The sequence below is a fragment of the Microcaecilia unicolor genome, chromosome 6, assembly GCF_901765095.1.
Source record: "Microcaecilia unicolor chromosome 6, aMicUni1.1, whole genome shotgun sequence".
Taxonomy (NCBI): domain Eukaryota; kingdom Metazoa; phylum Chordata; class Amphibia; order Gymnophiona; family Siphonopidae; genus Microcaecilia; species Microcaecilia unicolor.
The window spans coordinates 246,888,400-246,913,205 of NC_044036.1; the positions used below are offsets into that span (position 1 = coordinate 246,888,400).

The window sequence follows — 24,806 nt, forward strand, 5'->3', positions numbered from 1 at the left end:
GCCCATCCCCCGCTCCTCGCCTCCGCCATCTTGGCCGGCCACGCGGCTCGGACGGCTTCTTCGGGGCCGCCCTTGAGGTTGGAGACATTAATGCCATGAACGCCCTTAATTTGGGCGACGGCACAAAAGCGGCTAAAGTTAAGCGCCGTTCTTCCCGCGCGGCTCCTTCACGGAGTTTCGCGCCGGACGCCATTTTGGATGCGCAGCATGTCTCTCCCCCGCTATTGCGAGCGCCGGTTGAGAGTGCGTCTAGGGCTGTTGCCCAGGCTGCGGAAGTGCACAGTCTGGGGGGTTTCTCCCCCGAGTTTGTTTTGCTGCTGCATCAGGCTTTCCTCATGCAAAACGCTGCCCCTGCTCCCTCTTCTGATAAAGAGGTTGAGGTTCCCAGAGGTAAACGCCCTCGGGTTGATTTCCAGGCCTTGGAGGACTTTTGTCTCCTCCGATGTAGATGAGGGCAGCGTGTCTGAGGTCTCCCAACGATCCTTTGCGGATTCCTTGGAGGAGATAGATCCCCGCTCGGATGGAGCGGATGACCCCTCTGCAGTGCGGCTTTTTAGCCCAGAGGATTTGCCCAACCTGTTGTTACAGGCCATGGACACTTTGAAGATTTCCTCTCCGGAGGACGTCTCTCCCTCAGCCCCTGTTGGCTCTGCCATTATGCTGGGGACGAAGCGCCCGCCTAGAACCTTCCACGTGCATGATGCCATGCACACCTTAATTGCGGCTCAATGGGATGTCCCGGAAACGAGCCTTAAAGTGGCTAGGGCTATGTCCCGCCTCTATCCTTTGGCTGTGAGTGAACGTGAGGCCTATCTGTGGCCTACCGTGGATTCTTTAATCACTGCGGTGACTAAGAAAACGGCGTTGCCGGTGGAAGGTGGCACGGCCCTAAAGGACGCCCAAGACAGAAGATTGGAGGCGGCCTTAAGGTCGTCCTTTGAGGCAGCTGCTTTAAGTTTGCAGGCCTCAGTTTGCGGCTCCTATGTGGCCAGGGCGTGCCGGACTATGGTGCAGCGGGCTTCCCCCTCGGATCATTCCTTGAGGGCTGATTGGCCGGCCCTGGAATCGGGCTTAGCCTATTTGGCAGACTTGCTGTATGATGTCTGGAGAGCCTCAGCTAAAGGCATGGCTCAGACAGTCTCTGCGCGGCGGTGGCTTTGGCTGAAACATTGGTCTGCTGACCACGCCTCTAAATCCCGCCTGGCTAGATTGCCTTTTAAAGGCAAGCTGCTCTTTGGGGTCGAGCTGGACAAAATCGTGACCGATCTCGGCACGTCTAAGGGCAAGAAATTACCAGAGGTCAGGGCTCGGGTTAGTACTCGTCCCGATACCTCCAGAGGACGGTTGCAGGAAGCCCATCGGTACCGCCCGGGCAAGTCGGGTTCCTCTGCCCCCTCTTCCTTCAAGAGGAATTTCTCCCCCAAGCAGCATTCCTTTCGCAGAGACCGCCGTCCCGGAGGTGCTCCCTCCGGTCCTCCCCCAGGGTCTCGTACCCAATGACGGGGCCTTGGTCCACGCCCCAGTGCAGATTGGAGGACGGCTGTCCTCGTTTCTGGGCGAGTGGACCACTATAACTTCAGACGCGTGGGTGCTGGAAGTCATCAGAGACGGCTACAAGCTAGAGTTCTGCCGACCCTTAAGAGACGGGTTTGTACTCTCTCCCTGCAAGTCTCCGGTCAAGCTGTGGTAGTGCAGCAGACCTTGGACAACCTGATCCGCCTGGGTGCGGTCGTTCCGGTGCCAAAGAATCAGATTGGCAAGGGACGTTACTCCATTTACTTTGTGGTTCCAAAGAAAGGAGGTTCTGTCCGGCCTATCCTCGACCTCAAAGGGGTCAATCGGGCCTGGAAAGTGAGGCACTTTCGCATGGAGACTCTCCGCTCTGTTATAGCGGCAGTGAAGGCAGGAGAGTTCTTGGCTTCCTTGGACATCAAGGAAGCGTACCTGCATATTCCCATCTGGCCTCCTCTCCAACGCTTTCTGCGTTTTACAGTCCTGAGACGACACTTCCAGTTCAGAGCCCTCCCTTTCGGGTTGGCTACTGCTCCGCGGACCTTTTCCAAAGTAATGGGGGTCATAGCGGCCTTCCTGCTAAAGGAAGGAGTACAAGTCCATCCTTATCTGGACGACTGGTTGATCCGAGCCCCCTCTTATGCAGAGTGCGGCAAAGGTATGGACCGGGTAGTTGCTCTTTTGAGCTCCCTGGGATGGATCATCAACTGGAAGAAGAGCCAGCTGCGCCCGACTCAGTCCCTGGTGTATCTGGGAGTTCGATTCGACACCCAAGTGGGCAGAGTGTTCCTGCCAGACAATCGGATTGTCAAGCTTCAGGCTCAGGTGGACTAGTTCCTAGTAGCCTCTCCTATTCGGGCTTGGGACTACGTGCAGCTGTTGGGCTCTATGACGGCCACGATGGAAGTAGGGCCCTGGGCCAGGGCTCATATGAGACCACTACAGCTATCTCTGCTGCTGCGCTGGACTCCGATGTCGGAGGATTATGCTGTGCGCCTTCCCGTGGACCCAGCAGTGCGCAAGGCGCTGAGCTGGTGGACGCAGACAGACAAGTTGTCTGCAGGATTGCCTCTGGTGACCCCGGAGTGGATTGTCGTCACGACAGACGCCTCTTTGATGGGCTGGGGAGCCCACTGCTTGGGAAGGACAGCGCAGGGGCTCTAGTCTCCTGCAGAGGCAAGTGGTCTATCAACCTCCTGGAACTCAGAGCCATTCGGTTGGTGTTATTGGAGTTCATCCCGGTACTGGTGTTGAAGCCTGTACGGGTCCTGTCGGACAATGCCACGGCTGTGGCCTATATCAACCGCCAGGGAGGTACCAAGAGCGCCCCTCTAGCCAGGAGGCTATGAGTCTTTGCCAGTGGGCGGAAGCGAACCTGGAGCAGCTTTCAGCGGCCCACATTGCCGGAGTCATGAATGTCAAGGCGGACTTTCTCAGTCGCCATACCTTGGAGCCCGGAGAGTGGCAACTATCTGCTCAGGCGTTCTTGGACATCACGAAGCGCTGGGGCCAGCCGAGCCTAGATCTGATGGCGTCATCGGCCAATGGCCAAGTGCCGCGCTTTTTCAGCAGAGGACGGGACCCTCGATCCCTGGGAGTAGATGCTCTTCTCCAACAGTGGCCAACACAAGAGCTCCTCTATGTGTTCCCGCCCTGGCCCATGTTGGGCAGGGTGCTAGACCGGGTGGCAAAGCATCCCGGCAGGGTAATCCTGGTGGGTCCGGATTGGCCCAGACGTCCCTGGTATGCGGACTTGTTCAGGCTCTCAGTCGACGATCCTCTGCGGCTGTCAGTGGAGCAGGGCCTGTTACATCAGGGTCCCGTGGTGATGGAGTATCCCTCTCCCTTTGGTCTTACGGCCTGGCTATTGAGCGGCAGCGTCTGAGGAAGAAGGGCTTCTCAGACAAGGTCATCGCCACTATGCTGAGAGCGAGGAAGCGCTCTACTTCTACTGCTTACGCCAGGGTTTGGCGTATCTTTGCAGCATGGTGTGAAGCAGGCTCACTTTCTCCCTTCACTGCTCCAATTTCTTCAGTGTTGGCGTTCCTGCAAGAAGGTCTGGAGAAAGGCCTGTCGCTCAGTTCCCTTAAAGTCCAGGTAGCGGCTCTGGCTTGCTTCAGGGGCCGCCTGAAGGGTGCTTCCCTGGCTTCGCAGCCAGATGTGGTGCGCTTTCTCAAGGGAGTTAATCACCTGCGCCCTCCTCTGCACTCAGTGGTGCCTGCGTGGAATCTCAACCTGGTGCTAAGAGCATTGCAGAAGCCGCCTTTGGAACCCTTGTCGAGGGCATCTCTGAAAGACCTGACGTTGAAAGCAGTCTTTTTGGTGGCTATCACTTCAGCCAGAAGAGTTTCCGAGCTCCAGGCGCTCTCATGTCGAGAGCCTTTTCTGCAGTTCACTGAGGCAGGAGTGACTATTCGCACAGTGCCTGCTTTCCTGCCCAAGATTGTTTCTCGCTTCCATGTGAATCAGCAGCTCTGTCTCCCTTCCTTTCGTAGGGAGGACTACCCAGAGGAGTACTCCGCTCTTGAATATCTGGATGTGAGACGAGTCATCATCAGATACTTGGAAGTGACCAATGATTTCTGGAAATCGGATCATCTGTTTGTCCTGTTTGCAGGTCCTCGTAAGGGTCTGCAGGCTGCTAAGCCTACAGTGGCAAGATGGGTCAAGGAAGCCATTGCAGCGGCTTATGTGGCCGCGGGGAAGGTGCCGCCTATCCAGCTGAAGGCTCACTCCACGAGAGCTCAGGCGGCCTCGATGGCAGAGGCCGGATCTGTCTCCTTGGAAGAGATATGCAAGGCGGCAACGTGGGCTTCGGCTCATACATTCTCCAAGCATTACCGTTTGACTGTGGCTGCACGGGCGGAGGCCCGGTTTGGAGCTTCAGTGTTGAGGTCAGGGATTTCTATGTCCCGCCCTGGGTGAGTACTGCTTCGGTACATCCCACCAGTCTATGGATTGATCAGCTTGATGATATGGAAGGTAAAATTATGTATAATCATACCTGATAATTTTCTTTCCATTAATCATAGCTGATCAATCCATAGCCCCTCCCAGATATCTGTACTGTTTATATTCTGGTTGAATTTTAGGTTCAAGTTTAGCCTTCAGTTACTTCAGGAGGACTTCGTGTTCAAGTTCTTCTTTCACTTGGATTCTTCAAGAGTTGAGACGAGTTTGTGTTACAGTGAGCTGCTGCATTCCTCTCCCCTCCGTTTTACGGGGCTGGATTGAGACATAAATTCTGCCGGCGCTCCCTCCCGCTTCGTGCGGCTGTAGGGCAGCTTTGTACCCCTCCCGCTTCGGCGGTGTTAGGGTCAGTCAGCTCCTCCCGCGGTTGCGGTTGCAGGATAAGCCAGATCCCCCCGCATCGGCGGGTGTGGTGTCCCTCCCCCACTCCGCGGGGATGAGCTGGACGGATTCCCCTCCCCCACTTGTGTGGGGATGAGCTGGGTTAATTCCCCTCCCCCGTTTCGGCGGTGGTGAGCTGGGCAGAGTGTCCCTTCGTGGGTGTAATTCTCTAAGTGCTGAGTCCTGCGGATGGAGCTTTGATATCGACATACTGAGGAGTTTCCGGCAGCACATGACCACATATAGGGAGGCAAAAGTTTGCTCTCTATCTCCACCTGCTGGTAGATGGACACAACCCACCAGTCTATGGATTGATCAGCTATGATTAATGGAAAGAAAATTATCAGGTATGATTATACATAATTTTACCTTAAAATTGTGTTTGACAGTCATTAGTCCCTTACGCAGCCTAACATAAATGAAACATGGCCATGTCGAGGACTTTTTTAAAAATTTATTCATCGCTTCTGTTCTCAATAAATCACCCACTACTTTACCATTTGGTATATTTGATCTGCTGTTTATCTGCACTTCCTAAAGTGGTATTCTCTTTCAATGTGAATCAGGCAGTGGTATTGCCAGTCTTGGGGGATGCAAAAGGAGATGCAGAACAGAAGAATCTCCATACACTGGATATTCGGACAGTCCTTCGGGAATACCTTTGAGGACTAACGACTTTCGCAGGTTGAACTGGCTGTTTGTACTTTTTGGAGGCCAGTGGGAACGGGAAGGCAGCATCTAAGACATCCATTTCGAGGTGGTTGAAGGAGGCCATTGCTTCAGCATATCTTCTCAGTGGTTATCAGGTTTTGCAGATGCTCAAATCACACTCCACTAGGGGGCAGGAGGCCTCCTGGGTAGAGTGTAGTCTATTGCTACCTTTGCTGCCTCTGGACATTTGTAGAGCAACCATGTGGTCTCTCTTTTTTTTTTTTTTTTTTTTTGTGTTACATTTGTACACCGCGCTTTCCCACTCATGGCAGGCTCAATGCAGCTTACATGGGGCAATGCAGGGTTAAGTGACTTGCTCAGAGTCACAAGGAGCTGCCTGTGCCTGAAGTGGGAATCGAACTCAGTTCCCCAGGACCAAACTCCACCACCCTAACCACTAGGCCATTCCTCCACTGCATTCCTTTTCTGAGCATTATTGCTTGACTATTCAGGTGCAGCAGGACACATGGTTTGGTTGCTGGGTGGAATCTTGCTACTATTTGGGACTCTATCCAAAATATAAAGGGAAAATCAAACCACTCCATAGTAAATAATGGCAAGAAGAGACAGGAATAGTAACGGCGTGGCAACAAAAACCAAACTGTACAGAGTACTACATTCCTCTTTAAATTCTAACTTTTTTTTAAGACAAAGAGACATCAGACTTTCTTAAGAAAAGTGCTATAGGATTTCTTATAGCGCACAGCTATTACAAATTCAAGCTCTACAACTTAATCATTTGCCTCAAATGTCTGCATTTTATCTAATATTAGTAACGAAGGCCCGTTTCCAAACGCAATGAAACGGGCGCTAGCAAGGGTCCCCTCTGTTCCTTCGTGTCTCCCTCCCTCCCGAGTTGCAGACGGCCCTCCCACGGAGTTGTAGACTCCCCCTCCCTCCGATTAGAACCCCCTCCATTCGCGTTACTGGCTGCTCCCCCCCCCCCCCCCCCCCCCCCCCCCCCCCCCGGCGCAACTCTGTGGAGAGCACCTTTACCTTCGGAGAAGCTGGCCCGAAGCCTCAGCGTGCGTGTGGTGACAGAGGTGAACTTCTTTTCAGGGCTGCGGCGCGTTCCGTGTCTGTGCGTGCGTCTGACGTCAGATGCACGCACAGTGACGACAGATACTCCTTCATGAAGGCATGCCCCGCAGGCAAGAAGAGAAATTGTTCGGCGGTAGGAGAGGTAGGTGAAGGGTTCGGGAGAGGGTTTTCGGAGGGAAGGGTGGTGTGCAGAGGGTCGCTGAGGGGATGTGTTGGAATCGGAGGGAGGGGGGAGTGAGTAAATGGTTGTTAGGGGCGTGACAGGCGTCAGTGGGAGGGATGGAGAGTGACGTGTGTGGGTGGGGGGCGGGTGTGTTGCTGGTCGTCTGTGTTGTGCCCTCGACGTCATCACATTTGACGCGAGGGTGGGGAACACAGACATGGTGAATTTCATGGCTTCACCACCATGAACTAACGAACCCTTGAGGGAGTGTGCAGTTGGCTTCAGGAGCTTTTGTCCTCGGAACGTTGAGGTAACGTTTTATGTACAAACTAGTATAAAAGGCCCGTTTCAGTAGGCAATGAAATGGGCGCTAGCAAGGTAATCCCCCCCCCCCCCCCCCCCCGCAGCGTCCTTCCTGTCTCCCCTGCCCCCCCCTGCAGCCACCCATCTGGTCTCAGGACCCCCTCCCCACCAACCCTCCTCTCCCCTGCTCCCCCTGCAGCCACCCATGTCCAGCGACTCTCCTCTCCCCCTGCAGCCACCCATGTCCAGCAACCCTCCTCTCCCCCTGCAGCCACCCATGTCCAGCGACCCTCTTCTCCTCTGCCCCCCTGCAGCCACCCATGTCCAATGACCCTCCTCTCCTTTCCCCTTGCCCCCCTGTAGCCACCCATGTCCAGCGACCCACCTCTCTCCCCTGCCCCCCCCCCGCAGCCATCCATGTCCAATGACCCTCCTCTCCCCCTGTCCCCCCTGCAGCGTCCCTTCTGTCTCCCCTGCAGCCACCCATCTGGTCTCAGGACCCCCTCCCCACCTCCCTCTTCCCTGCCCCCCTGCAGCCATCCATGTCCAACGACCCTCCTCTCCCCCTGCAGCCACCCATGTCCAGCGACCCTCCCCTCCCCCTGCCCCCCTTCAGCCACCCATGTCCAGCGACCCTCCCCTCCCCCCTTGGTGCATCACCCAAGCCCCTACCCCCCCCCCCCTCAGGCACATCAACCCCCTCGCCACCCGCAGCCGCAAATACTAACGCTGTCCGGCCGCTGCTGCGTCTCCTGTTGAGCAGCAGCGGCCGGTACAAAAAAAAGCCAAAAAAAGATTTTAAACCTGAAACACGGCTCCGTAGACAGCCATCTGGCATTGGCTGTCATCTCTGCAGCCGCTCCTCCTCTCCCCTCTGACGTCGCTGCGCTCCTCGGGGGGTCTTCCTGCAAGGGCAGTGACATGGAGAGGAGAGGAGGAGCGGCTGCTGTGACGACAGCCAGTGCCAGATGGCTGTCTACGGAGCTGTGTTTCAGGTTAAAAATCTTTTTTTGGCTTTTTTCTTTTTGTACTGGCCGCTGCTGCTCCACAGGAGAAGCAGCAGCGGCCAGACAGCGTTAGTATTGGCGGCTGTGGGTGGTGAGGGAGTTGATGTGCCCGAGAGGGGGGGTAGGGGGTTTGGTGATGCGCCGGGGGGGGAGGGTCTTGGATGATGCGTCGAGGGGGAGTAGGGGCTTGGGTGTTGCGCAGAGGGGGGGGCATTGAGAGCTGATTGGTAGGGAGGGGGAGGAGTAGGGAAACACACTCCGCGTGTTTCCCTACTCCTCCCCTTGCCTTGGAATCAGCTGTCAGTGATGTCACTGACAGCTGATTCCAAGGAAGGGGAGGAGCGTGTTTCTCTACTCCTTCCCCTGCCTGGGAAACAGCTGTCAGTGCATTCTAAACTGCCTAGCAGACCACCTCCGAGGGAGCCACGGTACCAGGCACATTAGAATGTTGGAGGTGAGAATTATTATATAGGATGGGGTGTGGCTGAGGGTGGATCTATGACTGAGGGTGACTGGTCCTGATACCCTAGCCTACCAAGACTACAGGAGTGCAGTGCTTCAGTGCCTTGCAGGGAGCTTCAGAATGTTCGAGGTGGGATTTATTTATATAGATATTAAAAAATATATCAAAAATAACACTGTAAACAAGAGCACAAACTTAAAAACGAACTTTAAATAGAAAAATGTCTTCTTAGCTTGTTCGTGTATACAGCACACAGTGCTGGCCAGCTAGTAGAGAAACAACAGAAGTCCACAATAAACAGGTGTTTCGATCGGCAAGACCTGCATCTGGACTTGTTAAAGGCAGTCACTGAGATCTGCAGTAAATAGAAAAGATAGTCATGGTTGTTGCCACACCATCAGATCTAAAGACTGAGAAAGTAAAGATAAAGCAAAACTACCACGCACTTGCTATCAAACGTGTTTAGATGACGCCATCTTCAAAAAGACAAGGCTCTGGGCAGGAAGCAGAACGCAGCGCACCAGAATTTAAACCAGTGTGTGAATGTGATGACATAAGAGACGATATCACAGATGCAAATTAGCAAAAACTGCTGAAGAGCACATCAGCACAATAGCAACACCAAAACAAATTGACTGTGAAAAAGCGGTCAATCATCAACAATTCTGTTTAGACCCCTAGGGGTGTGGCCATGAAATGTATCCAGTGGCATTATTTATGCTGCAAGAGGGCATCCAAATCATCATTGGTGGGTGATTGCAATACAGGCTACAAAACTACATACTTCAAGTTGTCAAATATATGTCCCAATGATGAGCAGTGCTTTACGAGCGGGGCAGCAATATCTTGGCATTTCAGTTGGCTTTTGTGTGTTCTAAAACCCTGCAGGCAATTAAGGCAAGGCTTTCAGAACACAAAAGCCGATTGAAATGCCAAGACATTGTTGTCTGTCTCGTAGAGCACTGCTTGTTGTTGGGACATACATTTGACAACTTGGAGTATATAGTTTTGGAAGCTGCATTGTACTTAACCTGCATTGGTGATTTGGATGCCCTCTTGTGGCGTAAAGAATGCTGCTGGATACATTTTTGGGCCACTGTGAACCCTGGGGGTCTAATCAGAATTGTTCATGGTTGACATTTTTTCATGATCAATTTGTTTTTGTGTTGCTATTGTGCTGATGCGCAGTTTAGCAGTCCTTACTACTTTGGAAGTGACACATGGCTAATTTGCATCTGTGATGTCATTACATTGTTGCAATAGTCTAAATTCCGGTGCACTGTGCTCCATTTCCTGCCAGAGCCTTGTATTTTTGAAGATTGCGTAATTATGCGCCCATGTTTGACAGCAAGTATTTTCTGCATGGCGTTTTTTGCCTTTATCTTTACTTTCTCAGACTTTAAATCTGATGGTGTGGGAATAACTGTGACTTTGTCTTTTCCTTTCTATTTATTGCAGATCTTAGTGACTGCCTTTAACTACCCCCGATGCAGGTTTTGCTGACCAAAACGCCTCTATTTATTGTGGGCGTGCCAGCGCTGTGTGGTGTATGCGCAGTCAAAAAGCTAAGTAGTTGCTTTTCGATTTAAAAAGATCATTTTAAGTTTGTATTTTTGTTTACAGTGATATTTTTGATAGAAAAAATGTACATATTAGATAAGTGTAGACATTTGAGGCAAATGATTGATGAAGTTATAGAGCTTGGATTTGGAATAGCTGTGCGCTATAAGAGATCCTATAGATCTTTTTTAAAGAATACTATCTGATGTCTCTTTGCCTTAAAATAAAGTTTAAATTTTAAATAGAGGAATGTAGTGCCCTGTACAGTTTGATTTTTTTGCCACGTGGTTACTATTCCTGTCTCTTCTTGCACTGTTTTGGATTCTGCCAGTATTTGTAACATAGTAACATAGTAGATGACGGCAGAAAAAAGACCTGCACAGTCCATCCAGTCTGCCCAACAAGACAACTCATGTGTGCTACTTTTTGTGTATACCCTACTTTGAATTGTACCTGTGCTCTTCAGGGCATAGACCGTATAAGTCTGCCCAGCACTATCCCCGCTTCCCAACCACCAGCCCCGCCTCCCAACCACCGGCTCTGGCACATACCGTATAAGTCTGCCCAGCACTATCTCCGCCTTCCACCACCGGCTCTGGCACAGACCGTATAAGTCTGCCCAGCACTATCCCTGCCTCCCACCACCGGCTCTGGCACAGACCGTATAAGTCTGCCCAGCACTATCCCCGCCTCCCAACCACCAGCCCTGCCTCCCACCACCGGCTCTGGCACAGACCGTATAAGTCTGCCCAGCACTATCCCTGCCTCCCACCATTGGCTCTGGCACAGACCGTATAAGTCTGCCCTGCCTCCCACTACCGGCTCTGCTATCCAATCTCGGTTAAGCTCCTGAGGATCCTGAGCTTTTAACTCCTAACCCTTATTCACTTGTTCAGAACCCTTATTTTATCATCCTCACTTTAATATTCCCTTCTCTTGTTTGTCCTGTTTGTCCTAATTAGATTGTAAGCGCTGTCGAGCAGGGACTGTCTCTTCATGTTCAAGTGTACAGCGCTGCGTACGTCTAGTAGCGCTTTAGAAATAAGTAGTAGTAGGATCCATTCCTTCTGAACAGGATTCCTTTATGCTTATCCCATGCATGTTTGAATTCCGTTACCGTTTTCATCTCCACCACCTCCCGCGGGAGGGCATTCCAAGCATCCACCACTCTCTCCGTGAAGAAATACTTCCTGACATTTTTCTTGAGTCTGCCCCCCTTCAATCTCATTTCATGTCCTCTCGTTCTACCGCCTTCGTATCTCCGGAAAAGGTTCGTTTGCGGATTAATACCTTTCAAATATTTGAACATCTGTATCATATCACCCCTGTTTCTCCTTTCCTCCAGGGTATACATGTTCAGGTCAGCAAGTCTCTCATACGTCTTGTAATGCAAATCCCATACCATTCTCATAGCTTTTCTTTCACCGCTTCGATTCTTTTTACATCCTTAGCAAGATACGGCCTCCAAAACTGAGCACAATACTCCAGATGGGGCCTCACCAATGACTTATACAGGGGCATCAACACTCCCTTTCTTCTGCTGGTCACACCTCTCTATACAGCCCAACAACCTTCTAGATACAGCCACCGCCTTGTCACACTGTTTCGTCGCCTTCAAATCCTCAGATACTATCACCCCAAGATCCGTCTGACCTGGATTGGCCACTGTAGGAGGCATGGTACTGGGCTAGATGGACCACTGGTTCTTATGTGTTACCCATGGGCTTAGATGTCCTCTACCTCATTAAATTTCTGCTTTGGTACTTTCTGCTTGTTTAAACTGATCTGTAGGAACCATAAAGAAGGTGAAATTAGATCTTATCTCCTAATTTTCTTTCCTTTAGTTCCTCCAGATCAGTTCAGAGCCCACCCTGGAGTTCATTGTGGTGGTGTCCTTCACAGTGTCTCCCATTTTGGCGGTGCAGGTGTATAAGATACTCCAAACACAACTTTATTTGGACCCTACACGGTCCGTGTTTCGGCTTTAAAAAGCCTTCATCAGGGGTCTACAAAATTATATATATATATATATATTTAGTAAAATTTAAAATCAAAACAGACAACATGTTTTGATTTTAAATTTATTTACTATATATATATATATATATTATTTTGTAGACCCCTGATGAAGGCTTTTTAAAGCCGAAACACGGACCGTGTAGGGTCCAAATAAAGTTGTGTTTGGAGCATCTTATCCTGGTGTTTGGACTGATCTCTTGAAGTTGGTTTCTTTTCCACTTCCTTTTGTGGTGTTGTATTCTTGTGGAAAGTGTGAACCCCATTTGTTTTTTGCAGGTGCAGGTGTATATGCAGAAGTAACAGCATTAGCAAAAAAAGAGAAAGGAAGGAGGACATAGCTGGTTCTGTTTGTTGGTTCTTTGTTCTGGGTCTGCTGGTAGAGTGCATAACTCACTCATCTAAACTGGTCTGGAGAAACTAAAAGAAAGAAAAGTAGCAGGCAATATCTAATTTCTCCTTGTGCATTGAGATATCCTATTAATCTGGTTGGATAGAGGTTGTAATGCTAAGTAGCTGAAGCTGCTCTTGTTAATGTGAGAGTGCTCATGCCACAAGTTATTCAAAGCACTTTTTTTGTGGCACAGAATAATTTCACATTGGCAAATCAGATGTCTTTTCTTCCTTGTTATAATTATTTTGCAATATCCAACACTCTTATTCTGCTTGAAGGCATTTAGAACCATATAGAAACATATGTAGAAAGTGAAAGCAGATAAAGACCATACAGCCTATCCAGTCTGCTCATCCGTACCAACTACTAATCTGTACTATTCCTTACTTGCTGTTAGAGACTTTGTTCTTGTCCCATGCTTTCTTGAATTCAGATAGTCTTCATCTCCATTGCCTCCCCAGGGAAGCCATTCCACACTTCCACCATCCTTTCCATAAAGAAATATTCCTTAAATTACTCACGAGTCTGTCCCTTTCACTTTCATCCTATGCTCCTTCATTCCAGTTAGGACTTTGCACATGAGCAACCTGGCCTTATGTGTCTAGCCCTTGCACTGGAACTATATCCAGAGTTGCATTTATGAGTCCATACAACTCTCTAACGCTGACAGCCTGTGATCATCAAAAGGTGGGATTAAGAAAAACAAAACACTTGTTTTCCTAGGTCTAGGTGGACCCTATAGAGAAACTTGTGTTTGTGAGCTGTTTTCACTACAGGGGTTGAGAGGTGGGAACAAGGATCAAGGAAGAAAATGTTTTACATTACAGATGGTGCAGTGTACATTCTAGCTACTGTAAAGTGTGGGGTGTGTAATTAAGTACTCCAATAACCAAATTTATGACAACTATCAAAGACCTCTTCAACATATGTTAGTGATTAAGAAATGTTATCATATTATATGACATGTAGAACCTGTAGAAGTCAGAGGAAGTTATCTAATCTTACCTGTTTTGCCACTAAACCTTTCTTTCCACGTTGGCAATTCTGTATATTTGTAAATGCTGTATTAAATGCGGGACAAATGATCTTACTTTACAGACTGCTGGAAGATTACATACAAGCAATAGAGGGTGTGAAAAAGAACCTGCTCCGGAAGTCCATCCCCAAGAAACTGACCTTTGTGGGTGAACTTGCTCATAACCATTTCAGTGCCAAAATGGTAAGTGACTGTGGGGTTCATTTTCAATGCACTTAGACTTAGAAAGTTCCATAGAGTCTAAGTGCTTTGAAAATATGCCTCCACATCTTAGAGGAGTTAGGGGAGGTTTGAGGCTTGGATTCCCTCTTTATTAAAGAAACACTTCAGGGGTTTTTTTCTAGAGAGGTTCTGTAGAACAGTGGTTTTCAACCCATTACTCAGGGACCACCTGGTCAGTTGGGTTTTCAGGATATCCACAGTGAATGTGTATGAGATGTATTAGCAAGCACTTCCTCCATTGCATGCAGATATCTCTCATGCATATTCATTGTGGGTATCATATAACCTGACTGACCAAGTGGTCCCTGAGGACTGGGTTGAAAACCACTGCTGTAGGTGTTACAGGTGTTCAGTGAGATTGTGCCAACCTTCATCCTATTTTCCTAATCATTTTGTGCTGTTGTTAAATAAAACATTTGGGGGGGGGGGGGGGGTTGTTGCTAATTCTTAGCTGATGAGTCCAGTATTCAGCCAAGCATTTAAAGTTAGATTTAGCAGCAATAAAGTTAAGCCTGCTCTTCATCCACTGACACTTAAATGAATGTTGTATGGAGAGAACTTGAATTTCACTATACCTCTTATAGCTTTAAGCCCCACCCCTGGAATGCCTCTAATCTTGACCTGCTGTGAACAGACATTTGCCAGATATAGTGATGTACATATCCTAAGGTTCAGCACTACGTGGGCTGAGATAACTAAAGCAACAGGATATGATGTTTGAAATTCTCTGTTAACCACCTAGTGCTTTAGAATATCACTGTTAATGGTTTTATTTGTGTATGTTTTGTTGGATTATGTCTGTTGCTCCATTTTTCTGTTTGACCACCTATTCTTAGTTTACATTTGTTACAAAATGTTTCCCTCGATAATCAGCCCACGGTGGTCTACAGTACTGCAAGTTCTGATCTGGGCATGGATAACGTAATCCAGGTTATTTGGGTCTTAGGTTGCACCTAACGTTTATCTGAGTATTTGGTGCCATTCCTAGAAAACTAATCAGGCATAGTACTGCATTTGTGCGGTTCTACTTGCCCAGTTAGTTATCTGGACGCTTGCACAGAATATCTGCAGTATGCGGATAACTCCCAGTCTGCCCTGACTCTGCTGTGGCACTAACTATAAAATATATATATATAGATATAGATATAAGTAGATATAATATAACTGGATAATGCCACAATGGTTGCCTAGAAGACTTGGGACATTCCTGATTAAAGGGTCATATGACCGCTAGTCTGACATATAAGCACAGTGGAGAGATTCTCTTTAAATTTACCCATAGTAGCGGAGTTTGCTCCTTGAAGTAAGCTCAATGGGTTATATGACCTGGGTGGACTGCTGTAAGAAGTGACTAGAGATTACGGGAGAAGGTATGTTCTTAGTTATTTTTATTCTTCTAGTAATACTTAACACAATGCTTTATGGAGAGTCAATTCCAGTTAGATGGGTCCCTCGATTTGGTTGGTAAGATGCTCCTGCTTATCTTTCAGCCCTCACTCTTCCCTATACTCCACTGCCCATCCTATGCACCTCGAACGATCACTGATTGGTGCAGCCAGGTCCAAAATTGGCCCAACAAGAACAGACTAGACATTGCACTTGAGATGGTTTGACCCTGGTACCTATGTCTCGTAGTTGACTTATATCATGTGTGATTGTCTCTCCTTTCCTATTATTGAATTGTCATTCCTTTTCCTTTATCAACCCTTCTTATTGTTTTTTTCTTAGATTGTAAACCATCTTGTTCCACTTGTTAGTATTTTTCGGTATAGCAAGTGCAGATAAACCATATGGGCAAGAGCATTATTTGATGAGCTCTGTCCTCCCAGGTTACTCTTATCTTTCTACTTCAAGAAAGACAAAGAAGGGGGAGAGGGCTGGCTCTGGTCTTCCTAGAGGGTTATTGGTTAAAATAGATTCTACCCTATCCCTCTCCTATAAAGAGGTGCTCATTGGAAAATGACACACACGAGGGAAATGCATTTTGCTCTGTTTTTTATTGCCCTCCGGGTCTTCTATCAGGGGTATAGGATGATATCATTCAAACCTTTATTGAATTGACAATGAAGTATCCTTTTATTTCAGGAGATTTTAATATATATTTTGAGGACCTCTAACGCTTCTTTTGACTCCTGACCACTTCTCACTTGCTTTTGACTCCCAACCACTACTCACTTGTCCTGTACCTTTTATTCCCACCTCTTTAATTCCCGTTTCCTCTTAGTAGTTCTGTCTGTGTGCCTGTGTTTAGATTGTGAGCTCTTTGAGCAGGGTCTGTCTTTTTTGTGTATGGTGTACAGCGCTGCATATGCCTTGTAGCGCTTTAGAAGTGATAAGTAGTAGTAGTAGAACTGGTGTAGTCCACGTGTTGATAATTTTATCATGATTATATTGGATATAGGCCTAAAGCAGCGGGTTACTTGGAAGGAATTGTGAAATTTCTGTAATAAGCACTGTGAAGAAACAGTGTGTTCTAAGCCTGTAAAATGTATTATTTTCCTGCATTGATTATGTCTGAAGTGTATTTATCCTATTTGGCCAGCAGGTGGTGTTTCTTTGCAGTAAATCTGTTACAGAGAACTGAGTGTTTTTTCTTTAGTTTGACACAAACGGGATGCAAGAAGCAGTATATATTTGACATTTTGTTGACTGGGCTCTGATTAGCCTGGAGTTTGAAACAATAGCCAGCAACAACTGCTGGGTAATTTCAGTCTTGGCCCAGAAAAAGAGCGAGACAGATCTCTTTGCTAAGGCTCTGTGAACAGTTATGTATCCTGATCTTCCCAGGTACTGTTGAGACAGTATACAGATGTTTAGTTAGTGTTATAATTGATCCACGTTTCAGTTACCTGTTATTGTTTGCTATTTGCACTATTTTGTTCCACTGTTCAATATTTTTAAGAGAATTAACATAATTGTTTGTTTACCTTGTTTGTCTGGACTGATAAAGAATCCTGGTGGTTTGTGTGTTGGGTCTGTGAGTGCTTTCTGGGAACTGAGAGGCAGATGCACTAACCCCACATAAAGAGCCCTTCCCTTACCGATTCCATAGCGAATCGGTAGGGAATGGCAATGCATCAAGGAAAGGGAATGCAAATGAGCTGCTCGTTGTAGCTCACTTGCATTCTCTATTCCCTCGGAAGCCAGTCGGCCGGTCAAGCATGCTCAGAGCAGCCAAGCGTTATGCTGGCTGTTCTGTGCATGCCAAGGACGTCCTTTATAGACGTCCTTCACTATATATATAAATAAACAAGCTGTGCCTATGGACGTCCTTCTCTCCCCCCCCCCCCCCCCCCCCGAGGTTGCTGCTGCTCCCCCCTGCATTGAAATGACAGCTTCCCGCAGCCCCGGCCTTCCCGCCATACTCCGTACCTCCGTGGCCCCGCCGCCCCCCCTCCACCCGCCCCCCTTAGTCTGCCACCGGGCCGGGCCCTCACAGCGCCTCTCACCTCCATGTGAAGGTTCTGCAGCAAGCAGCAGCTGATCACTTCCCTCCTTTGTCAGACCGAGGGCGGGCTAGGGAGGAAAGGAGGGAAGTCCGAAGGGAAGCGATCAGCTGCTGCTTGCTGCAGTTCCTTCACACGGAGATGAGAGGCGTTGTGAGGGCCCAACCCGGTGGCAGATGGGGGGGGGGGGGGAGCGGCGGCGGAGGATGGCGGGGAGGCCAGGGCTGTGGGAAGCTGTCATTTCAATGCAGGGAGGAGGGGGGAGCGGCGGCGGCGACTTCGGGGGGAGGTGACGGCGTCGGAAGGGAAAAAAGAAAGCCAAGTGCTCGTCAGGGACGTCCTTGAAGGATGTCCATGTTAGGCACTTTAGAAGGACGTCCTTGACGAGCACTTGGGACACGCAGCTTGTTCTTTTTTTTTTTTTTTTACATGGGCATTAGGCGCTTTCCCACTGGTCTCCATGGGTCCGTTCACAGCAGCCCCAGCCTAACGAGAGGTGCAGACCTCATGTTAGGTTTTCCACGGTAAGGGGAATCAGTAAACGTTAGTGCATCTCATTATAATAGCTTTGCAACGGTAGTGCAGCTCATTATAATAGCCTTTGGATCATTTGCATTCGGAAGCAGAAGGAGCGAGAGCGGGAATTCTAGCTTTAGGAAATGAGTCTGGCGATAGAAATGGCTCATATCCAAAGCTCCAGCCTAATCCCTGTGCTGAGGCCAGAGACAGGATCCACAGCCTGGATCGGGCCCAATTTGTTTTTGCAGTTTGATGATACCCGAGGGGGCATTGATGGATATCTTAACTGCCTTTGAAAAATGTGCCGCCTCAATGAGGTTCCTCAGAAAGACTGGGTGCACTATCTGGGAGTAAAGCTCACTGGTAGAGCACTTCAGACATTCCAAGGACTGTCTGTGGAGACGTGCTCCCAGTTTGAGGAGGTGCGCAAAGCATTGTTGAACCGTTATGCTATTACCCCCTACAGATTAAAGTTCTGTACTTTGCAAAAGGACGCGGATGATACTCTCAACAAGTTTGTGATTCAGCTAAGATACCAGCATCAGCGGTGACTTAATGAAGCTGAGGTTAAAACCCTGGAAGACTGCCAAAACTTGATGGTCCTGGAGCAGCTTCTGCAGCGTTATCGTCCAGAGGTAAGGGATCATGTTCAGGATCACCAGTCCCATACTCTAGAGAAGGTGGCTGAGTTGGCTGACATCTTTATGGCTAACCATCCCTGATTGGCAAAGAGAAGCCGTCCTTGTCCGCAGCAGCCGGTATCTAAGGGCAGCCAGGGCCCTAATCCAACTATCCCTGCAACCTCAGAGACTGACAGCAAACCCTCCGGTGTTCCCCAAAAACCTAAAGACTTAAGGCATGAACGTTCTTGTTTCCAGTGTAGACATACAGCACATCTCAAAGTGGATTGCCCAAGCCTTCACTAAAGAGCATTCCAGTTTCTGCACCTAAGCTGTTGAATTTCTTGGGTGGCTCCAGTACCATGAAGGAGACCCACACAGTTGCTGCAGCACAAAAAGTTACTGGCCATTCATCAAGCAAGGGAGCAGATGGATTTCCACAACACTACAGCACTCCAGTAACTGTGAACCAGACCCAGGTGGCTAGACTTGTGGACACTAGCTCTAGCATAACTTTGTTACGACCAGAACTAATGCTGGAAGATACTATTCTACCAGGGCACACTGCAGAGGTAGTGCTAGCCAGTGGGTCCAGAGAGACTGTACCCATTGCTCGAGTATTCTTGGTTTGAGGTACCAAGCCTGGATACAGAGAAGTAGTCATAATGAAAAACATGGTGGTACCAATACTGTGTGGTACTGACATGTGTCCAATGAACATTACCCTTGATAGAGGAGTCAACATTTCCGCTATGGTGACCTGTTTTCAGGCCAGGGTGGCCCAACAAGCAGAAACAGCAGAGATCACCTCTCCAGTTCCTGATCTTGAGCCAGTCTAGGTTGAACCAGCTGACCAAGTGACAGTAGGAGGCACTCCAGTGCTTCCAGCAGCACCAGTTCCAGAATAGACCAGGTCTGTGAGTATGGAACAGCCTGACTTAACTGACACACTGTTGATCAGACTGATGTCTCTGATTTGTCAGTCACCAGAAGAGACCCTTCCAGTTATGGATACTGATATAGAGACATGCTTTTCAAGAAGCACAGTGCTTTGACCCTGACCTAGAAGCCCTGAGGCAGAGGGCTGGGCAACCAATCAGTGTGACTTGTAAAGATCATATCGAAAGGAAAGGGGGTTTGTTGTACAGAGAGACTGATCCTGATCCTAATAGGCCTTGGACAGCAGGCAAGCAGCTTATAGTGCCCAGGACATACAGAGAACAACTTCTGCAGATTGGATAGTTATATATCCTGATCTTCCCAGGTACTGTTGAGACAGTATACAAATGTTTAGTTAGTGTTATAATTGATCAGCATTTCAGTTACCTGTTATTGTTATTTTGTTCCACTGTTCAATATTTTTAAGAGAGTAAACATAATTGTTTGTTTGCCCTGTTTGTTTGGACTGATAGAGTCCTGGTGGTTTGTGTTGGGTCTGTGAGTGCTTTCTGGGAACTGAGGGACCACTTGGAGTGTGGCCTCCAGTAATCTAGAAATCACAGAGGATAATTGAAGAATGGGAGACTCATCCAGAGGATGTTGTGACCCAGTCTTTGGAAGGAGTGTGCTAGTGTAGAGCATAAGCGATAGATGCAGGTGGACCTGAGCTGTGCTGGGGATAGTTCATCTAAGTGGTCACGGGGTAACCCCAGGTGGGTGGCTAGGTGTTTCGTGACAAGCATTCACTCTCTATCATGGACTGATCATTGTGTTGTACTGTGCTCGGTAGAGTTGTATCATCAGAAGAGGAAGAACCTAGACAAGAGTAAGGTGATTGAAGTTTGGAAACAGTTGGCCCCAGGCGCGGTGGCCCCCTTATGCACTATGTTTGATAAGGACTTTGTCGAGTCCACAGTAAAAGAGCAGACGGTGCTATGGAATACTGAGCTCAATGCCTGGGTGAACCAAATTGTTCCCCTATGGTGTATTTAAAAATACGACCTATTATGACTCCAGGCCAGCTGTTTTCTTTGGAAGAAGTTTAACAGGCCCTGGAGGAGACAGTGTTCCCCCTCCTTTCATGCCAGTCATGGACCTTTTGAGTCAGTATTTCCAAACTGAAGGTTTTAAACCTGCGTAGCACGGACAGAGTGGGAACTCCAAACATGACAACTGATAATGAAAGGACTGAACCAATCCTACCACTTTCAAAATTTAATGAGTTTCATGTCTGTTCCTTGATGACAATAGAGAAGTTAGTGCAGAGGATTTATTTATTTATTTATTACATTTGTATCCCACATTTTCCCACCTCTTTGCAGGCTCAATGTAGCTTACAATAATCATGAGTAGTGGAAATACATTAGAAAATAGACTTTTAGTGTTACAGAAGGATCTTGGGTAACATGATAATGATAAGACATGATAGTGGTTTAACAAGCATATATTGTAAGACAGCTCTGAATATATGTGGAGGAGTTGTGTTATATTCACATTGGTTGATCTTTGTGGTATGCCTTGTTAAAGAGATGGGTCTTTAGTAGTTTGCGGAAGTTCATTAATTCGTAAATCGTTTTTAAGTTGCGCGGCAGTGCATTCCATAACTGTGTGCTCACGTAGGTAAAGTTTGACGCGTGCGTTAGTTTGTATTTCAGACCTTTGCAGTTAGGGAAGTGCAGATTAAGGAATGTGCGGGATGATCTTTTGGCATTCCTGGGTGGTAAGTCAGTCAGGTCTGACATGTAGGCTGGTGCATCTCCTTGAATGATTTTGTGAACTAGGGAGCATATTTTGAACGTGATGCGTTCTTTAAGTGGGAGCCATTGTAGGGGTTTAGCACTTTCATATTTTGTTTTGCCAAATATGAGTGTAGCTGCAGTGTTCTGGGCTGTCTGAAGTTTCTTGATTATTTGCTCTTTACAGCCGGCATAGAGTGCATTGCAGTAGTCTAGATGACTAGATTAAGTGTCCTTGTACTAATCTAGATCCTAATCCAACTTCCTTGGGTTCATTTACCCAGGCACTGTCTCATTCCATAGCTCATATTGATGCTAAATAGCCTGCAAGAAAGTATAGTTTTCTACTCATTGGAAGTGTGCTAGAATCCGTCCAGTACTAAAAAGTACTGCTTTGAAAGCATGTAATGTCCAGAATTACAGGTCCATTTCCAACCTATATCTCCTAGCCAAGTTAGTAGAGCAGGTGGTCCTGAAGCAAGTGACTGATTTTGTAGAAAGCTTAAATATCTTGCACCTGAGCCAAGCTAGTTTTAGGAAAAACCATAGTACAGAGACCATTCTGGTAGCAGTACTTAGGTGCAGATGATCAAAATTCCCGTATTGTTCCAAACAGCGCTCTAAAATTAGCACCGGAACAATGCGGAGCAATAACGCCCCTAAGATCAAAGCTAATAGCATGCAAATTCATGCGCTCTATTAGCTCTGATCATAGGGGTACTTCTGTAGGAGGATTGTGCCTGGGCATGCACCCAAGGTACAGTCCTCCCACAGAAGTTATTTGACAGGTCTGGGCTGTCAAGAAAAAAAAAAAAAAAGAGCCTAGACACCTCCTGCCCCCCCCCCCCCAGGACAGACCAGACCAGCCTGACCCAACCCCCTACCAAAAAAATGTCCCTCTGACAGAATAGAGGTCTAGCGACCCCCCCCCCCCCCCCCCCGAACTCCCCTGTACCTTCAATGAAGGAGGCAGGAGTAGCACTCTATCCTCCTTCCAGTGCCGTCTCCAAAATGGTGGCACCATGCCGAGTTCATCTTTATATGGTAGGGAAGCCTTCCCAGTGCATCTTGGGATGGACTGGACTGAGTGCCACCATTTTGGAGACAGCGCTGGAAGGAGGAGGGAGTGCTGCTCCCTTCTCTGTCATTGATGGTATTTGGGGAGGAGGGGTCGCTAGACTACCAGGAAGAGGACTCTAGACCACCAAGGGGAGGGCTGGAGGTCCAGCCCTCTGTTCTGTCGGGAGGGGGAGGGGAGGGGCGTGTCAGTTCAGGCTCTTCTGGGGGGGGGGTCATCTGGTGGGGAGGATGGGGGGACCTTCTAGCATGCAGATGAATGCTGGACAGGGCTCCCCATTCTTCCCCAATGCTCTGTGAACCCTGACGCCAGCTCCAAGCTGGCCTAGAGTTTACAGCAGTAGCAGCGCCCTAGTTTGGTGCACTGCCTGCTGAGCATTGGGGAGGAATACAGATGCCCCTGTTTAGCATGTATTAGCGTTCAGAGCCGGTGAGCGCGTTGTTACAGGTGCTGGCCAGCTCTGTTCCTGAAGCACAGACAAATGTGCTTATGGCCTCTAGTGCCCACGTTTGCTTTTGATAATCTTGGCCTTAGTGAGATATGGGAAGAATTTGATGGCTGCCAACTAGTATTATCCATCTCCTTAAACTTATCTGCAGCATTTGATCTGGTGGACCACGTTATGCTTATTCAACAACTGAAATCCATCGGGATTGTGGGCACTGCCTTGGCATGTGTTGTAATCTTTCTTTCTGAAAGGTCTTATATAGTAAATGTAGGGAATAAGACCTTTCCCAGATACTTTTAGACAGTGGAGTCCCGCAGAGCTCTGCACTGTTGCTGCTATTGTTCAACATATACCTGAGTTTATTGATACACTTGATACAGGAATTAGGTACATAAGTATTGCCATACTAGGACAGACTGAAGATCCATCAAGCCCAGCATCCTGTTTTCTAACAGTGGCCAAACCAGGTCACAAGTACCTGGCAAGATCCCAAAAAAGTACAATATATTTTATGCTGCTTATAAGCAGTGGATTTTCCCCAAGTCCATTTTAATAATGGACTTTTTGTTTAGGAAACCATCCAAACCTTTTTTAAACCCCGCTATGCTAACTGCATTTACTACAGTCTCTGGCAGTGAATTCCAGAGTTTAATTACATGCTGTGTGAAGAAATATTTTCTCTGATTTGTTTTAAATTTACTACTTGCATGCCCCCTAGTCCTAGTATTTTTGGAAAGAGTAAACAAGTAATTCACGTCTACCTGTTCCACTCCACTCATTATTTTATAGACCTCTATCATATCTCCCCTCAGCCGTCTTTTCTCCAAGCTGAAGAGCCCTAGCCGCTTCAGCCTTTCCTCATAGGGAAGTCTTCCCATCCCCTTTATCATTTTCTTCACCCTTCTCTACCTTTTCTAACTCCACTAAATCTTTTTTGAGATGCGGCAAGTAGAATTGAACACAATATTCGAGGTGCGGTTGCACTATAGAATGATACAAAGAAATTATAACGTCCTCATTTTTGTTTTCCATTCCTTTCCTAATAATACCTAACATTCTATTTGCTTTCTTAGCTGCCGCCGCTGTACGCTGAGCAGAGGGTTTCAACGTATCATGAATGACAGCATCTAGATCCCTTTTCTGAGAGTGTATTGCTACACAGATGACATACTCATACTTGCAAATATATCACCAATTACAATGAACTTATCTCATCTGCAGAAAGTCTAGGGGCAGTAGCCTGCTGATTACAGCAACATATAAGCTAGATATCAATAAGACTACTTAGGATGTGGACACTTCCCTTGGTAAAAGCACATTGAGCAATTAGAAGAGAGAGAGAGAGCTTTCTTATGGCAGCCCCTGGAATGTCATGGCAAGAAAAATTTGTGGAGAGGTTAACTATAAAAAATGTAAAGTCCTTCTGAAAATTTATTTCTTTAAGCAGGCTTTTAATCTGTAGCCCGGTGGGGATTGGAAGTTTGGAATGCAATCTCTGCTTCTAAAAATATAGTAAGGCTGAATGCTGATCCTTGTGTGCCTGTAGTAGGTCTGTCCTATCGATATATATGGCGTTCCTTTTTTTCTTGTGTTTTATTTTATACTAGTAAAAAAGGCCCGTTTCCGAAACCAATGAAACGGGCGCTAGCATGTGGCTTTTTTTGTGTGTGTGTGTATGTGTCACAGAGTTATTTTGTGTGTGTGTGTGAGGGTGCGGTGTTTGTGCAGGTTGTTGATGTGTGTCTTTTTTTGTTTTGTTTTGTTTTTTGCTTGGGGGTTGGGGGATGTGCTGTGCTGTCCTTGGTCGCTGTTTGCTGCTGGCTGGGTCGCGGGTAATCCTTCCAGGTGAGCCGCAGCTTGTCCTGTTCGCCCACGTCCCAGATTGTGACGGGCACGTTGTTTTCCGGCTCCTCTGACTCCATGTCAAGCGATCCCAAATATAGTCTGTGCTATAGGCCCTCTGGCACTCTTCAGTACTGGCATTAGGCATTTAAAAATTTCTCTCCCCCCCCCCCCCCCCTCCCCGGTCTATTTTTGCACATACCCACAGCAGGAATATTCTTCTCTCGTTCCAGCGGTGGTTCTGTGCTCTCCGTGCTGCACAGATAATGAGCCATTCTCCTGGGGAATGCTCCTCCCTTATTGTCACGTAGTTTCCTCTGATTGGTCCGTCTTACGTTGCCTAGTGTTGCCTGGGAACGGTGTTGTGATGGTCCTTTGTGCTTCAGAATGTTGAGGGTG

At 48.0% G+C, this 24,806-nt stretch overlaps 1 protein-coding gene across 1 annotated transcript in view; it reads left to right on the forward strand.

Moving 5' to 3' along the window:
• The window catches only part of MAN1B1 (mannosidase alpha class 1B member 1), a 262,777-nt gene that overhangs the window by 192,323 nt on the left and 45,648 nt on the right, over positions 1 to 24,806 (forward strand). Inside the window, exon 10 of the mRNA XM_030207057.1 lies at positions 13,620 to 13,740. Coding sequence (XP_030062917.1) covers positions 13,620 to 13,740 — 121 coding nt within the window. The remainder of the gene's footprint in view (positions 1 to 13,619; positions 13,741 to 24,806) is intronic.